The sequence below is a fragment of the Denticeps clupeoides genome, chromosome 3, assembly GCF_900700375.1.
Source record: "Denticeps clupeoides chromosome 3, fDenClu1.1, whole genome shotgun sequence".
Lineage (NCBI taxonomy): Eukaryota > Metazoa > Chordata > Actinopteri > Clupeiformes > Denticipitidae > Denticeps > Denticeps clupeoides.
In genome coordinates, this window is record NC_041709.1 from 21499975 (window position 1) to 21517884 (window position 17910).

The 17910-nt window shown below is 40.6% G+C and overlaps 1 protein-coding gene across 2 annotated transcripts in view; it reads right to left on the reverse strand.

Moving 5' to 3' along the window:
* Window positions 1-234: 234 nt before the first annotated feature.
* The window catches only part of LOC114786713 (collagen alpha-1(I) chain), a 57338-nt gene continuing 39662 nt past the window's right edge, over window positions 235-17910 (reverse strand). For both annotated transcript variants that reach the window (XM_028974067.1, XM_028974065.1), the window contains exons 36-68: window positions 17570-17623; window positions 17420-17464; window positions 17303-17347; window positions 16196-16303; window positions 14251-14304; window positions 14109-14162; window positions 13584-13637; window positions 12516-12623; window positions 11965-12018; window positions 11779-11886; window positions 11635-11688; window positions 11401-11454; window positions 11181-11234; window positions 11045-11098; window positions 10720-10827; window positions 10575-10628; window positions 10154-10207; window positions 9928-9981; window positions 9768-9821; window positions 9636-9689; window positions 9505-9558; window positions 9353-9406; window positions 9218-9271; window positions 9017-9070; window positions 8752-8805; window positions 3979-3996; window positions 3823-3876; window positions 3670-3732; window positions 2845-3010; window positions 2326-2435; window positions 2131-2211; window positions 1861-2043; window positions 235-1765 (exon numbers count right to left, since the gene is read on the reverse strand). In XM_028974067.1, coding sequence (XP_028829900.1) covers window positions 1616-1765; window positions 1861-2043; window positions 2131-2211; window positions 2326-2435; window positions 2845-3010; window positions 3670-3732; window positions 3823-3876; window positions 3979-3996; window positions 8752-8805; window positions 9017-9070; window positions 9218-9271; window positions 9353-9406; window positions 9505-9558; window positions 9636-9689; window positions 9768-9821; window positions 9928-9981; window positions 10154-10207; window positions 10575-10628; window positions 10720-10827; window positions 11045-11098; window positions 11181-11234; window positions 11401-11454; window positions 11635-11688; window positions 11779-11886; window positions 11965-12018; window positions 12516-12623; window positions 13584-13637; window positions 14109-14162; window positions 14251-14304; window positions 16196-16303; window positions 17303-17347; window positions 17420-17464; window positions 17570-17623 — 2373 coding nt within the window. In that variant the 3' untranslated portion in view covers window positions 235-1615. The remainder of the gene's footprint in view (window positions 1766-1860; window positions 2044-2130; window positions 2212-2325; window positions 2436-2844; window positions 3011-3669; window positions 3733-3822; window positions 3877-3978; window positions 3997-8751; window positions 8806-9016; window positions 9071-9217; window positions 9272-9352; window positions 9407-9504; window positions 9559-9635; window positions 9690-9767; window positions 9822-9927; window positions 9982-10153; window positions 10208-10574; window positions 10629-10719; window positions 10828-11044; window positions 11099-11180; window positions 11235-11400; window positions 11455-11634; window positions 11689-11778; window positions 11887-11964; window positions 12019-12515; window positions 12624-13583; window positions 13638-14108; window positions 14163-14250; window positions 14305-16195; window positions 16304-17302; window positions 17348-17419; window positions 17465-17569; window positions 17624-17910) is intronic.

Genomic DNA, 17910 nt, shown 5'->3' on the forward strand with positions numbered 1-17910 from the left:
GGGTTTCGTATGGCAAGCCGTCGGTAATAAAACTCAGCCTGTGCGACGCTGAGCCACACCCACTAGGCTTAGTATGGCAAGCCGTCGGTAACAAAACGCTGCCTGTGCGACGCTGAGCCACACCCACTACGTAGCCCTAAGGGGGAAATGCATTTTAAATATGGCTGCCATTGTTTGAGGAACAAATCGTGTTCATTATATTTAGCATTCGTTCAGCTATAGAATAAACATATGTTTTAAAATGTATGACCAGCATTTATTGATTTTTTTGCATACAGACATTGTCATCTCATTTACAGTTATTTTTGCATGTGAACTGAGGGAAAAAATGTAGCACCAATAATGGTTGTCAGTCAGGACAACATAACACACAAATACCTGGAATTGCCAGTAAAGAATATATAGTTGCACGTGTACAATCTCTTAATTTTTTTTTTTTACAATTTTTTTTTACTTATTTGATTGACTTTAGGGCTACTGCTTAATATGTTAAATCGGAAGAAAAAAAAACATTCTCTCATTTACCCATGATTCATCATCCTACTGGTGCATATTAATCTTTCAACCTAACATGTACTAATAGACAGTGAAATAGAAGGAAGCAAATATTGTCAGACTGACACTAATAGGAATATTAAAGGAAGGTAGGAACAACTGGAGAACAACTGGAGTTTTGAAAATATGATATTAACTATCATTACCATCACAGGATTATAGAATATCACAAATTATTTTAGTTTATCCAATTCTACATTTTGTAGTCCCTGAGTCTTATGTTCTCCTGTGTGAAGAGAAAAAAGAATCTGAAATTTATTGGGACATGTTCCTGACTATGTTATGCATAAGTGATCAAACATATCCCAACAAAACAGAAGCAGAACACAGACACATATACATAAATAAAATAATTGTTCCTGCTGAATGTGTAAATACTATTAACCTTTTGGCATAAATAATGTCTTTAGCCTGGGTCATCATACCTCAGGTCTGCAACAGATGACAATGGTCAGAGGAAAAAAAATCCTAAAACCCTACTCTCACATGCATGCATGTAAAAAGAATGCTTTATGTATGTAAACATTAGAGCTCCTGAGACCTATGGTGTGATAAGGGGGTACATTTGTTATACACTTTATATGTAAATATACATTTTGTAAATAACATTACTTTCTTTAAATTCCTTTGTGTCACATAATTGGCTAAATATAAATGTTTTAGGTGTTCAAAGTATGTCATTTAAAATGCAAATTACTCAATCATTTGTGATGTGCTGCACAGATGCCCAGTGTTCCACCAAAACATACTGTTGAAGTGTTAAAACCAACACCTGGTTGTTGTCATGAGTAAGTACATTTAAATAGGTAACCATATAAAAAAGTGTAATAAATATAAAAGCATATATAAATAATTAATGTCTCTGTAAACAAACATTTAAACAAAATAATAAGAAATGTCCACCAGGCATGAGAATATATCTATGCAAAGTCTGCCCTCACTAGGAGGTGCATTTAAATTATGTTTTCTAAAGGGCTAATCCACTTGAGAGGTCTTGGGGCATTTATGTGTCCAATTCATCTTGGAGCATGTTTCTTGGGGTGCTCATAATGATCCATCTCTAGCTGAAGCACACAGGGTCGACACTGAGGCCAAATTCCAGAGATGGGTTTCCTTCATTGGAAACTGCCACATCTCTGAGGGGGAGCAGCTCCACATCCTCAAACTGAAATACAGATTGTCGAGGAGCGGCATTCACATCCTGAGTTGGCTGCATCAAAACAAGTAAAGATATTAGTATAGACTTCATTTTTACAGTCACAAAATATACTAAGATACTAAGTCAATTTAATAAGCAACACTTACAACACAGCCTCTCAGTTCTCCAAGGTAGCTTTGTCTGTGAGAATCCACCAAAAACTTGACATCGTGGAGAGTGTTGCCAAGCTGGTACCCAGAGCGACAGGAGAAGGTCACCTTCTGCTCAGCACGGTGGCTGTGGAGCCTGAGGAAGCGCAGCTGAACCACACTGGCGCCTGGGTACTGAAGCTGAGAGGAAGGAGCGATGAGACAAGAATGGAGGCAAGGTCTGACTTTCTCTTGCATGTAAGTCTGATCAACTGGTGTAAGATCTACCTTAAAACCTTCATCGAGTGAACTCAGCCAGGGAAAAGAGGTGATTGGTCCAGAGTTTAACAACCATGCCCTAATGGGCAACTGTAGAGAAGGACATGACATGTATTACTAAATCATCCAGGTTAAAATCCATACAATGTAGACTGAACTAATACTAGACAACTGTATCATGTACAGCCAGATGTGTCACATTACCTGAGAGTGTGTTGGATGCAGACAGGTCTCAGCTGTATGCTCTGAGAAGTTGCAGTAAGCAAGGAGAGCATCTCTGTTACTTCCTTGGTTGGGGTCAATGTAGTACAGGCCTGCACATACAACCAAACCTTTCATATCAGTTACTTTACAGTTATTCAATGTGACAAATTTTACATGATGCCATATTTGGCTTTATGAATAAATCCATAAATGTGATGGTATATGAGATGAATGGGATGGCTTTTCATTAATAGTAAAAAACAAATACTGGAAAGAGCTTTGTTCCGTTTTCAGTGGAAATAAGCCTCAAATTGAAAATGTTGGAATCTGTAAACTTTCAAAGCTGCTATACAAAAGCTTAACTTATGTCACAATTAGTGCATGACAAGTGCATGTAAATTTTGGATTTATGTGTTTGAGTACTATACTTTATGTATGCATGTGTTTCATATACTGTGGTTGAAGCCCAATCATTTAGGAGATGTTTTTTTGAGTGCCAGTGCATTTGAGTGTGCTGACCACTTGTGTAGCTTGGTTGGCAGAGTTTCAGTTCCAAACAGCTAGCTGCAGGATGTTCTTTGGACCCATCCGGTGGGTGCAGAAGGAGCTTCAGGTCTCTTTGAAGAGAATCTAATAGCGTGAGTAGCTGAGGAATGTTGGGATTGTCCGAAACAAACATCATGTCCTAGAGCAGATGAACATGAATGTATTAAAAATGCATCTTTTATTGAATTTATTCTATTATAATATAATACATTAAATACATATTATATATTTTTGTTTGTTTTTTTATAGGCCTTAGTGGTCCCCTAATACTGAAGTCTCTTTGCAAAAATCAGCCCTGGTGAAGAATTGCAGCCACTTTTAGCCAGTCCCACTGGCAGACCCCGCCTTGATGGTTGGTGGAGTTCCATTTTTATGGGAGGGGTGGGAAATTATCTGGGCGGACAAAGCATGAGAAAGGGGAGGTAACCTTTCTCCTTATGACAACATAAGGGACCAAATTCCAGATCAGAGAGTCTGAGCTGCCACTCTCTGAATGGCGAAGCAGAATGGGCAACTGCAGAACAGGCTAGGGGAACTCGTATTCATGTTAAATAATCTCACCAAGTGAAATTTCCAGGGGACCTTTAAAAATACGGGAGGAATGTACATGAGGCGTTACCTAAATTATATTATGGCTGTTCTTATGATGCCATTTTTCAAAAAGAAAAGAAAATACAAATACAGAGGAGTGAAGTACACACAAGACACCAGGCCAAAACAAACAAAAAAAAATGATTAATTGAATTGGATTTTGGACACAATCCAGTCATATAATTGACGCTACATGCTCAGATGTACCTTGATCTTAGATAATGTGAGGTTTACGGACATTCCTGGAAGTCCAGGTGGCCCTGGAGGGCCCTGAAATAGACACAAATATTATAATGGAACTGAACAATTTAATGATGCCAGCAATCTTTAGATACATTCACCTGTTGTATCTTTACTTACTGGAAGGCCCTTAATTCCTGGTTTCCCTTGAAGCCCCGGAAAGCCCATCAGACCCTGAGGGGTAGAAATACTTTTTATTTGACATACATACATGTCATATTTAGAATATTTTATTAATTATTTCTTAATATTAATTAATATTATTGAACGTCATACCTTTGCTCCAAACAAACCCTACAAACACACATAAAAGAATAATTAACTTTAATATTTTACTTTGGCCACATGCATTCATTATCATAAATCTTAAAATGATATGGTCTGACAAAAAATGTCTATACCGATCAAAACACTCCCAAGTTTCATAAGGGTGAAATGGGATTCATAGTTCTTAATGTGCAATATGTAAACATTAGTTTACAAGGGAAGAACCAGGAGTAGAGGATGACAGGTGGTAGGGTGGTTGTAGCCTAGAGGGTAACACACTCACCTATGAACCAGAAGACTACCATTGTGTCCCTGAGCAAGACACTTAACCCTGAGTTGCTCCAGGGGGACTGTCCCTGTAACTACTGATTGTAAGTCGCTCTGGACAAGGGCATCTGATAAATGCCGTAAATGTAATGTAAATGCAAAGAGATGACCAAGGAAGGTGAAGAATAGGTGGGAAGGTGGGAATAAGGGCAGACTTAATGCAACAGTTCCTCATTATCACCTCTAATAGGACATTAACATGTTCAGGCATTTTCAGACTGACTTATCAGTCAATAAAGTCAATGTTGAGTTGAAATAACATCATCTTCGCATGCGCAATCCCATCACCATATCCAGCTGTGCTTCATATGTCCCCTCAAAAATATGTATACAATAAAAACAATAATACTCTAGCACATGCACTGGTAGTAGGTTGACTCTGTGTCAAGTTTTATTAGCAAGTTCATCTATGTAAGATTGGGCATCGCAGGACCATGCTTTTGTCTTGCATAGCAGCTGTCTGCAAGAAGAAATGTGACATTTCCGTGTCAATAGTTGTGCATGAAGATTTAACACCTCTGTTTTTCATGCCTTTTGTTGGACATCAACGTGTGAAGTGTCGGTCGTCAGGACCGCCCACTCTCTTTGTCTTCCCCAGATGGGAGGTACCGGGGGGCGTGACATCAGAAACAACAGGTTCTGATTGGTCTGTGACAACTTCCTGTAGGCCAGTGACAACTTCCTGTAGGCCAGGGGTATAAAGATCTGCTCACATGTGGAGAAGGGACTATTTTTCTTTTCTTTTCTTTCCCAGCTGCCTTTCCATCGAAACCGGATCTTCTGGTTTTCGAGCCTGCTCTATCATCTCATTATTTCCCATCGCTCTGCCTCTTTCTGTCTCTTTCTCCCCCTTTACTCTTTCTTCTCACTTGTGTTTTCTCTGTAACCTTGGTACCTTTTTATATTCAATATTCACATGTAACTACAATAATTATTTACCAGTGTTAATAAATTAGAAACTGTTCATTTTTAACCTCTATTGTGCCATGCCTCTTTCTGCCAGGTAACATCAAATTGGAGTGGTTGAATACAGTGCTTTTGTGGGGAGGGAGAAAGAGTTTTTCTACACTATGTTCTCTCATCACCCCGGTTGTTTTTACACCTACAAGAGAACTAAAACCTCACAATCGGGAAAATCCAAAACAGGGAAGACTCCCAAATACTTTCGGTTCACCCCCCTTCAGTCCAGGAGACCAAACGTTGTGCATTCTGAAACATGTTACATATTTATATTAAATAAATGTAATGGTTTGGTCTTAGTCTAGCACCCAACACTCTCCGAGCATGTTCTTCAATGACAAGTCTAAGCCTTATCAGGGCTCTTAGTTTGTATACTTGATATTCTATAGAAATCGAACGAGAATTGCTGGTGTCTTCCCATTGTAAGTCGCTTTGGATAAAAGCGTCTGCCAAATAAAGTAAAGTAAAGTAAAGTAAAGGTTTGGGGTGAGCTGGACCACAAAGTGAAGGCAAAGGGGCCAACAAGTGCTAAACACCTCTGGGAACTCAAAGGGCGGCTATTTTGAAGAAACTAGAATGGTAGCGATGATTTTATGAATTTCTTTAATACTAAAATTGTCGCAAATAGAGAGATTAAAAGCACAACAAATAGCTCCGCCAATATTTCCATGGAAAATAATATTCTAATAGACCACCGATTAGAACGATTCAACCCTATTAAAGAGCATGAATTAATCAAATTAATCTCGTCATCAAATCAATGTACTTGCGCTTTGGATCTGATTCCAACAAGGCTCCTTAAGCAAATAGCACCCAATGTTATAAATTCTATCCTCAAAATTGTTAACTCGTCGCTTAGCACCGGCCACATACCAAGTTCGTTCAAGGTAGCAGTCATTAGACCCCTGATTAAAAAGCCGGATCTTGATCGCAGTCAGCTTTCAAATTATAGACCGATATCCAACCTTCCGTTCATATCAAAAATCTTAGAAAAAGTTGTAGCCCAACAGCTGAGCGCATACCTAGACTGTAACAACATCCATGAAGTATATCAATCAGGATTTAGACCTCATCATAGCACTGAGACAGCGCTGGTTAAAGTGGTTAATGACCTGCTGTTGGCCTCCTGATCAGGGACTCATCTCGCTGCTTGTCCTGCTTGATCTGAGTGCAGCGTTTGACACTATTGATCACGCTATTCTCCTTGCCAGGTTAGAGAATGTTATCAGGATTAAGGGAACAGCCCTTGAATGGTTCAGATCATATTTGACCAACCGATATCAGTTTGTGGACATCAATGGTGTTTCGTAGAGTAAAGTAGAGTTTGGTGTTCCACAAGGTTCTGTCCTAGGTCCGTTACTGTTTTCTCTATACATGTTACCTTTAGGCGACGTCATCCGCAAACACGGTATTAGCTTTCATTGCTACGCTGACAACACACAGCTGTATCTGTCAGCAATGCCAGATCAGAGGCAGCAGCTGAACAAAATAGAGAATTGTCTGAAGGGCATTAGACAGTGGATGCTCACCAACTTTCTCCTGTTAAACCCTGACAAGACAGAAGCGCTTGTACTTGGGCCTCAAGCAGCCAGGCATAAACTGGCTGACTACACAATAACCCTGGATAGCCTTTCTATCTAAGTGAAGGATCTAGGTGTCATCATTGATGCAGGTCTCTCATTCAGTTCGCTCGTAGATAATGTCACTAGAATAGCATTCTTTCACCTTAGAAATATTGCGAAAATAAGAAATATCATTTCAATGCATGATGCAGAAAAGTTGGTCCATGCATTTATTACATCAAGGTTAGATTTCTGCAATGCATTATTGTCTGGATGCTCTAGTAGGTGCATGAGTAAACTCCAGCTAGTACAGAATGCTGCAGCCAGAGTTCTAACCAGAACCAGGAAATTTGACCACATCACCCCAGTCTTACAATCACTGCACTGGTTACCCATCAAATTTAGGATTGACTACAAAATCCTACTTTTAACCTACTTTTTAATGGTCTCGCCCCACAGTACCTGAGTGAACTTTTGGTTCTTTACGAACCGCCACGCCCCCTTCGATCAATGGTTGTGGAACAGCTTGCCTGTCAGTGTCCGGGATTCAGACACAGTCTCAGTGTTTAAATCCAATCTCAAAACCTATCTGTTTTCTCTGGCTTTTTGCTGAAGTCCTAGACCCTCATTTCACTTGATTTTGACGCAGTGTTATTTATAAAGTCCAGTTTATCACAGAGTCCCCCTGTTAGACACAGACAAAGTTAAATTCACCAGTTAGGCTGTCCTAGTTAGGGCCACTGTAGCACCAATATACCACTATAACCACATATTTCAGTATCGGTCGTACAGTGCAACCGTCTGCCGCTGCTTCTGTTTGTTTTTCTCCGAGACACGGAATCAAGCACACAGACTACTGGCAGACCCCAGTGATCAGACCAGCAAATAAATCCTGGTTCCTGACAACTGCTTTACAAGGACAAAACAGAGGGTCACCACAGCCACCACCACCGTTACAACTACAGCTTCAGGGATCTTCAAATGGACCAGTAACATCATTATGGACACGTAATCTAGACCATGACACTGAATACATCCTGGACTTCTCCAACCCTACAACCGTAGGACTTATCATTATATCATATCCAACCCTGCACTGTCACCATTTGCAGGCTCACTCTACCCTGGAAGGGGGTCCCTCTCTGTATCACTCCTTCCCAAGGTTTCTTCCTCTCTTCTTTTTCTCTCTCCTAGAGTTTTTTTTGTGTGGAGTTTTTCCTTGTGTGCAGAAGGGTCAAGTGTGGGGGGTGTCAACTGTAGGGCCTGTCAAAGCCCATTGAGACATACTGTATGTGATTTTGGGCTATATAAGAAATAAATGTTGTTGTTGTTGTAGTAGCCTAGTGGGTAACACACTCGCCTATGAACCAGAAGACCCGGGTTCGAATCCCACTTACTACCATTGTGTCCCTGAGCAAGACACGTAACCCTAAGTTGCTTCAGGGAGACTGTCCCTGTAACTACTGATTGTAAGTCGCTCTGGATAAGGGCGTCTGATAAAAGCTGTAAATGTAGAATATAAAACATGTTTTCAGTGTTTGTTAAGTAAATAAGTGCACATGTGTTCATTCATAGTTTTGATGCCTTCAGTGAGAATCTACCAATGTAAATGGTCATGAAAATAAAGAAAACACATTGAATGAGAAGGTGTGTCCAAACGTTTGGCCTGTACTGTATGTGAAGATATATCGACCTGAATATAGTGAATTTTCTGAAGGGAATCCATACACCTTGCATGTCACTGAACAGGAATGGCAGCATGGAAGTGCACCCACAAGGAACAATGACCAGAAGTTTCTGGGTCTGCAGTCACCATCTACAGTGGTTTATGTAGTGTTTGAATGTGTTAATATTAGTATTTTGTTTAAATTCTGACATGCTAATAACTGTATAGACTATTACTAACTAACTATGTAAGTAGTATGCAACTCACTGGTAGACCAGGCATTCCAGGAAAGCCCCTTGGGCCCGGTGGTCCAAATTCTCCCTAAAAAGAATATTCAAGTCATTGAAATTTGTCACATAAAATGCATCAGAGAAATTACAATCATGCCAATTGGATCATACTTTGAGTAGTTTATGCAAATATAATTGGAATTAAAATCAAACAAAATGAAATATTTTTTACCAAATTCTCCCATTTCACTTTTTGCTCGAGATCAGAAGCAGAATAACATCAGGCAAGTGTTCAGTGTTACCTGAACTCCCTTTGGACCGGAATGTCCAGTTGGGCCCTCTGGGCCCTGAGTTCCCTGAAAAAGATCATTGTAGTGATAAAAATCAACTGGAAGCATGAAGACTACATGATAGTTTACCTGTATAGTATTTGATTGAAGAAATCCATCTCATTGTTCTACCATGACACATATGAATACATTTTAGAGAGAAGACTCAAGTACCTTCATGCCAACTCCTCCTGGGGGACCAGGGTCCCCACTTTCCCCCTTTTCTCCCTGTAGCAAAGGACAAATTGTAATGGTTTTCAAAATAAACTTTTTAAATGATAGATAGTGTAAGTAGGATGGGGATCCCACCTCAACGCCCTTTTGACCATCATCCCCTTTGTCTCCTTGAAGACCTGGAACGCCCTGTGTTCAATCAAATACACCAAGGAATCCTCAGTAGTTTCTTTCAGAATTAAAGCACTTCTCTATGGAGTACAATATGTTTTAAGTAAATCACTTACCATCGTACCTCCCCACCCTGGTAGACCAGTGGATCCGGTCTCTCCGTCTGCACCCTGAAGGAGCAAAAGCAGAGAAATTGTACACCTTCTAAAAAAAATCTGTTTCAGCAAAAATCTACATAATGACTAACTTTGTCTCCTCTTGGCCCTCTGGTTCCTCTTAAACCAGCCTTTCCTCGCTTTCCCTGAGGAAAACGAGTCCAGACAAAATTAAAAATAACATCTGAAATCCGTTTTTTTTTTTTAGTGAGTGACGTACATACCATTCTCCCAATGAGACCAATATTTCCAAGCAAACCATCAATGCCATTATCTCCCTAGAATAACAATCAGTGACACAGTGCTTTTGTAAAGAAAAGGGTTTCATTTCATTGTTGATAAATCAAACTAGAAAGTCATAAAATGATTGGGGTTTGACATCACCTTTTCTCCTTGCATGCCATGTCGTCCTTCTGGACCTGGTTTACCTTTAGGGCCCTGCAACAGTACATGGCATAATTTAAAAAAATCTCTGATGCAATGTAAGCCCATTGAGACATACTGTATGTGATTTTGGGCTATATAAGAAATTAATGTTGTTATTCTTGTAATGTAATGTCCATGGGATCAGTGAGTACAATACAGTACCTCTTGTTTGCGTAGTACTCACCTGAGCTCCCGGTGGTCCCTGAGCTCCCTGAACTCCAGGATCACCGTCATCACCCTAAAGAAGGTATTGCAGTTTAGTGAATGAGCATACCATGAACATGACCAGCACTGACTGGAACAACTACTATAATTTTTGACCATCCCAATTGAGACCAGAATTGAGATTATGAAGGGAATGTTTGCGAAGGAAACATTGTGTTTTTGTCATTGTGATTCACAGCATAGCACAGCACATTGTGCACAGAACAAAATATGTCCTGTGCATTTAACCAATCACACTTTGTGAGCAGTGACAAATCTGTTGTCACAAAGTGACAAACGTTTTTTTCTCCATTAAGGCCTCTTATTGTTGGAAAGCTCAAATTACTGTTTCCTTCTTAAAGAAAACAACAAAGACTGACTGTTCTCTCCAGAATCTGTACCTGGAGTCCTGGCAATGCAGTGGGACCCTGAATACCTGGGAGACCTTCTAGACCCTGAAAATAAAATAAAAGGTCTTGCAGAACACTGTGCAGCATACATACAGGCTTGTTCATTGGCAAGTGTTTATCACAGATGCCATGTGACCTGTTCTCCTGGATCTCCAGGGGTTCCGGTGTTGCCTTTCTCCCCTATGGGTCCTGGGAAGCCAGGATGGCCCAAAACTCCTTTTGGTCCTACAGGCCCTGTTATGCCCTATATAAATGACAGAAGACAAGTTAAGATTAAATATTGTATGCCTGAAACACTGTGTGGCACAATAGCAGTAGTGGTGTCATGTAGACTGTTATGATTACCAAATAATGTGCCATAATGGCATTTATAGCAGTTGAGGTAATGCAGTTGTGTTACAAATGTTCAGTTATGTTATGCACATGGGCTAAACTGTAATAACTAGTTTTGTACAACTAACCTCAGGTCCTGGTTTACCAGGATCACCTCCCACTCCTCTTAATCCAGCAGTTCCCTGATCAATCAAAGGGAACAGATTAATATTTCTTTATATGCTTTATCTGTATATTTTTTATTTTTGATCTCTTTATGAACACCTGAGTCCCTGAATGTCCTAGAGGACCTGTCTCACCCCCAGGACCTTCTTCTCCCTAAGGTAAAAGACAACCATGATTGTAAAACGTGTGGCTGGAAATAATACAATGCAAATAATGCAAAATATGCATATAGGGAGATACATGCGATTATTACAATGTAAATTAAGTTAATATATTGGCTTCTTAAACGTTAACCATTTAACACATGGTACAAGCTTACTTTTTTCCCTGGAGGTCCATCATGCCCCTGAGGACCCCCAATGCCCATAGATCCCTAAAGTGCAAGACAAAATTTGAAGATCTGGAAAAAATGACAATCTGACTGAATTTAACCTTTGTGCAATCTATAGTGTGCAACTGTATGAAACTTTATGTAAGTAATTTGTTTATCTAACATGGTGAACATGGTTCTAACTAATTTTACTATGAGATATATAAAAACAGATCAACTCACCAATAGACCTCTCAATCCCACTGGCCCAAGTCCACCCAATAGACCAGGCTCCCCCTGAAAAATTAGCATAATGCATTCAACCTGTCTCAAAAGAGACAATTATCAAGCCATCAAGGAAAATGGAAACTTTCAAAGTGGCCTCACCTGTAGTCCACTGTGGCCTTTCTCTCCTTTTTCTCCCCTTTCTCCTATTTTTCCTAGATTGCCCCATGGCCCATCCAGTCCTGGCAGGCCATGGAGTCCCACATTGCCCTACACAGGAAAACCCAGAATCACTCACCAATCAAGGAGCCTGTAATTGTTTAATCTTTGATGAGCTGCTGTACTAACTTTTGCTCCTTTAGGGCCTGGATCACCATGTTCACCCATGTTACCAACATTACCCTGAAGAAGACACAGTGATGCATAAGACAGACCAATTTTGTCCAGACTCCTGTCATTCCTCTCTTGTTCATTATAGTTGTCTGTACAATTCATTAGTTCTGAAAAATGGCAGAATTAATCCGCACCTTTAAATAGATAGTGGACTGAAACTGATTATCCTTGTTTGCTGTCATCCACTTTCTATCCAATGCAATCCATTGTTTGAGTAATGTTGAGACTTATCGGAAATCTGGACAGTTTCCCACATTTCAGTCAGTTGTCTGTCAACAGTCCTTCATGGCAAGTAGCCCAAGCACTCGATGGCCAGGGGACCCACTGAATTCCGAAAATATTTTGCCATTGGAGTTAATTTGGCCATCTGAATAAGTACATGGTGGCTGTTGTCAGGGCAAGAGAGTGAGCTCAGCCTCAACATAAACCCTTGGTAGACAAAAGTGGGATTTACAGACAGCTCTCAACTACGTGATTTTCATATTTGTATTTGCAGTAAAACTGACCTCTTTTCCTTCTGGTCCTGCTGGACCTTGTTGTCCTTTTGTCCCCGGTGGCCCTTCATTTCCTTTAATTCCTGGTGGGCCGATCTTTCCACATGGTCCATTTTGACCCTATGGATGGAGTGGGATTTTGAGGTCATTGAGATATGTTGCTGATTTATCCTGTCTAGCTCAGCCATCGACAAACTTTAACACTCAAAGAGCCATTTGGACCGGGTTTCCACAAAAGAGAAAGCACCATGAACCACAAATCCTTTTTGACATTTACATTTAGAGCATTTATCAGACGCCCTTATCCAGAGTGACTTACAATCAGTAGTTACAGGGACAGTCCCACCCTGGAGCAATTTAGGGTTAAGTGTCTTGCTCAGGGACACAATTTGGGATTTGAACCTGGGTCTTCTGGTTCATAGGCGAGTGTTTTACCCACTAGGCTACTAGCACCCCATGACAAATAACACTGAACATATTGTTTTTTTTTACTTTTATGCTATGTATAAAAACAAGGCTAGTGTATACAAGGTAGTGCTAGTGTGTTTGTGAAATTTTATAACAGCATGGCGGTTTGGCAGGCATATACAAGTACATGCATATGTGGCTATCAGGAGGTGTACTGGTCTGTGCATTTGCAGACTGAAGAGCTAAATTTGGAGAACAGTGGGAAGGGGGTTATAACAGTTTGCCACAACACTGTAGTATTTGAGCGTGAAGAGCATGCTGGTCTGTGCTAGTTCTAGTTAGGGTCAAAGGCATAGGGTTAAATGGCAGTTAAAGTAGCACATCACCATACAGAGGATGTCGCTGTTGTTATCTGTTTTATCTCTAGTGAGACCAGAGTTGGCGAACCCCTGGTATAGCCAGATTAAACTGAAAATCTAATATGCGAAGAAATTTTGTGTGCATAACTACATATAACTGATCAATTATCAGATGCCACGCATGATGAGAAAAAACACTCATTAATTCTAAACCAGTAATCCACCTGTACATTTCATTTAGAAATACAGAACATTGCCATCCTGAGAATCGCAACAGACACCTGAACATCTTAGTCAAACAGCAGGTACTCACCTGCTCGCCTTTCTGGCCTGGGGGGCCATCCATTCCGGCTATGCCAATTGGTCCCTGCACAAACAAACATTTGTGTCATGTTACTCCACTCATGTGACCGGGAGCGCCACAGAAACGGGGTGACACGACTCCTATAAAAGGACAAGATGGCCGCCTCTTATTGCTCAGTCATTGAATGCCATTATCTGGACTCAATGACCCAGCTCCTCCTCACCTCGTACCTCAAGGCAAGATTATTCCTTTCCTTGCCTGTCCTGCCTCCCTGCCTTCCTGTTCCAGGTCCTGTCTCCTTTTTGTGAGCGTCAACATCTGTGGATGTTGCAGCTTTGGCTGGCTTCATGCTCGCAGACTAAAGTCATTGAAATTCACCTGCCTTCTTGCGCCTCTCTCTGCAACTGGGTTATCATTTCCACGTACAGGTGCTCACTGTCCTGTCTCATTCCCTGTTTGTGTCATGGGATGCTTTCTGCCACCAAGGCCAGTTAGGTTGAATGATTTAGAGGTTGAAGGGTTTAGAGAACTGACCTGTAGGCCCTCCAATCCTACTAGCCCTTCATCACCAGGAGGCCCCAGCATTCCCTGCCAAATGACAGAAACAGAAATGTTGGCCAACATTCAAAAAGGACAGAAGTTCAAACAGAATGTGAACTCAATTAATCAAACTCACCTCCTCTCCTATGTCCCCAATGGGTCCTGATAATCCACTAGAACCCGTTATTCCCTGGAAGATGATAAAGATACTTCATAAAATTGACCGCCATACCTCTATTAAGTGAAAGTTCTTTTCATTCTTTCTATTTGTATTATTAGAAGCTATTGTTTTTCATAGTGTGTATTCTTTTCTGCCATTAATTTTGGTCACTTGCCCTAGCATCATCTGTTCATTCCAGATTATGCTTGCAAGTAACTAATTACCCAAAAACATCATGCATCCATCAAACTATGTTAAGATCAGCACAAGAATGTGTTGTTAAATGTTGTCACTGAAGACTCATGTACTAGGTTCTATACTAAAGTGATAAGGAATCTATCTGTGTTGTAAGAATGGAGCATTTAAGTCTACTTTTTAAGTGTTGTAGTCAAGACCGCCTAAACATAGACCAAGATACTGCCGAGACCGGAGGATACAGGGAGTACTGGGAGATTTTAAATGGCTCTCATTTAAAATCTCCCAGATTTGTCATAGTCATGAGGCCTGATGGAAAATAATATTCTCAGCAGTCTTCTCCTATAACCATTTTATCTGACCTCGTCAAGTGAAAGAAATTGGATGTACCAGAAAGATCGTCATAGTCTCTTACAGTGGGTATGGAAAGTATTCAGGCCTCCTTAAATATTTCACTCTTTGTTATATTTCAGCCATTTGCTAAAAGTTCATTTTTTCCTCATTAATGGACACAGTGGAAGTGGTGGACTAGGAAACAGACCCGTAATCAGAAGGTTGCAGGTTCGAATGCTCAGGTGCCACTGAGCAGAGCACCATCCCCACACACTGCTCCCCGGGCGCCTGTCATGGCTGCCCACTGCTCAACAAGGGTGATGGTTAAAAGCAGAGGACACATTTCTATGTGTCACCGTGTACTGTGCATCACAATGACAATCACTTCAGTTTAACTTTTAGACAGCACCCCATATTGACAAAAAACATTTAGACCTTTTGCTGTGACTCATATATTTAACTCAGGTGGTGTCCACTTCTTCTGATCGTCCTTGAGATGGTTCTACACCTTTATTTGGGTCCAGCTGTGTTTGATTATACTGATTTGACTTTATTAGGACAGCCATAAGCCCTTTGTATATATATGACCTTACAGCTCACAATGCATGTCAGAGCAAATGAGAATAATTAATAATCAAGTTAACTGCCTGAAGAGGTCAGAGACAGAATCAGCTTCAGGTTCCTTAGAACACAGTGGTCTCCCTAATTCTTAAATGGAAGATGTTTTGGAAGACCTTCTCCAGAGTGCTCAGGACCTCAGACTGAGCCGAAGGTTTACCCTGAATTAAACCCAATTGAGCAGCTCCGGAAAGACCTAATAATATCTGTCCACCAAAATTTACATCCAACTTGCCAGAACTGGAGAGGATCTTCAAGGAGGAATGGCAGAGGATCCCCAAATTTTCCAAAAAGACTCATGGCTGTATTAGATCAAAAGGGAGTTTCTACTAAATACTGAGCAAAGGGTCTGAATACTTAGGACCATTTGATATTTCAGTTTTTCTTTGTTAATAAATCTGCAAATGTGTCAACAATTCTGTTTTTTTTTCTGTATATGGAGTGATGTGTGAAAGTGAAGTGATTGTCATTGTGATACAACAAAATGTGTCCTCTGCTTTTAACCATCACCCTTAGTGAGCAGTGTGTGGCTACTTTGCTCAGTGGCACCTATGAGGGAAGTACACATTAATGAAAGTTACTGTTCATTAATGGATGATACTGTTCTGTGAGGATGCACTGTTTTCCCGTTTTTTTATATATACCATCTAGACTGCTATGTCCAAGACAAAGACAAGACAGAGACCATAAAAACAAATAAATAAATAAAATACTACCACTTTTCTGTGGATTTTTCATCACCTATGCATTTTTTCAGCTGATTGTTTCAACTCACCGCATTCCCTGGAAGTCCTAGCGGTCCTGTGGGCCCTTGTGGTCCAGACTCTCCTCTCGGTCCTGGTTTTCCCATGAGGCCATCTGAGCCTGGGAGCCCTGGCGATCCCTGAACCAAAAGTTAACATATAATAATGCAATAAGATTCATTTTTAAAAAGGTCCTCATTCAACAATTATTTCTTACCTCATTGTACATTAACACACTCTCAACAACTATCAACATCCAGTACTGTCAAAAAATTCAGCACACCTACACATTTATGGCTCTTTCCTTTTCCGACTATTTTTAGACTATGGTTAAAAAAAAGCCCTGAATACTAAAAACTATTAAATAACACACAAAAGGTAAACTAAACAGCATTTCAAAATATAGGTTCCTTAAAGCAGCAAAGTATTGACAGTGACTGAAATAGTTTCTATGTTTAATACTTGTTGGCTGCTTTTCATTTACTCATGTTAGACGCTCATGAAGCTGGTTAGAACAATGCCTATAGCACACAAAGCAATTAAGGCAAGTCGTGAAGCTAAATAGAGGCTATCCTGAAGAATATGGATCTGTCACTGCACGGGCTACATGGCAGAGATGGTACGACACATTCACACATCTTTACAAAACAAGGGATTTACTAAGACAACTCATAACAGAATGACAGGGTGGAAGCAAAACACATTTGTACAATAATAAGTTTCAATAAGTTGTAATTGTAAAACATTGCAGCACAGCATATGGTGCACACAACAAAATGACTCCTCTGCTTTTAACCCTTGGTGAGCAGTGGGCAGCCATGACAGGCGCCCGGGGAGCAGTGTGTGGGGACGGTGCTTTGGATTCGAACCGGCAACCTTCTGATTACGGGGCCCCTTCCTTAACCACTAGGGCACCACTGCCCCAAATAAGCACACAGCACATCAGGAAAACACGATCAGGTAATTAGAGAGATCAAGCCCTAAAACACACTGCAAACTCCGGTCCGGAATGCAGAACTAGAGCACACCCCCCAGAGTTAGGACCATGACAAATTCATACTCCTTGCCATTCTCCCTTAACATGGAACCAAAACCACTTATGTTCAACTAGCTAGTTTTCAGGATTAATTGGTACTTACCGGAGGACCAATTTCTCCTTTGGATCCATGGTCTCCCTGTCGACCCTAAAGGAGGAACCAGAGAAACTAGTAATTTGACTGAAACCCACAACAATCTGAGCTTGGATTAATACTCACTGATGGTCCAGATGGGCCTGCTTCGCCAGCTTGTCCGTTTGGACCCTGGAGCAGCAACCACATACAAATTAAAGAAATGACGGATTAACAGATGGATTAAATGGATAAAATGAGGAAAATTAAATGTAAAAAAAAAAAAAACACACTTACTTGGGGTCCCTGATTCCCTTTGAGTCCAGTCAGACCTCTCACACCAGCCACACCCTGGGATATGATATGCATACAAATATGCAATAAACATATACTTATGTGACATTATGTGTTGCTTCACACTGATGAGATATGCCTTGGATCAGGCTCTCCTTCCATTTGTTCGTTTAGTTAACAGCAAGGTTACAATGGAGGCTCAAGAAAGCCCAAAAGACAGTGAGTAGCCCCATAACACCAAATAAAGGGGTTGGCATTAAACTGAGAAATCCCTGAATTCTTGGGTGATTTGTTAGTTTCAACTAGCCTGAAGACCAATGAATACCATGAGAGCCGTGGACTGG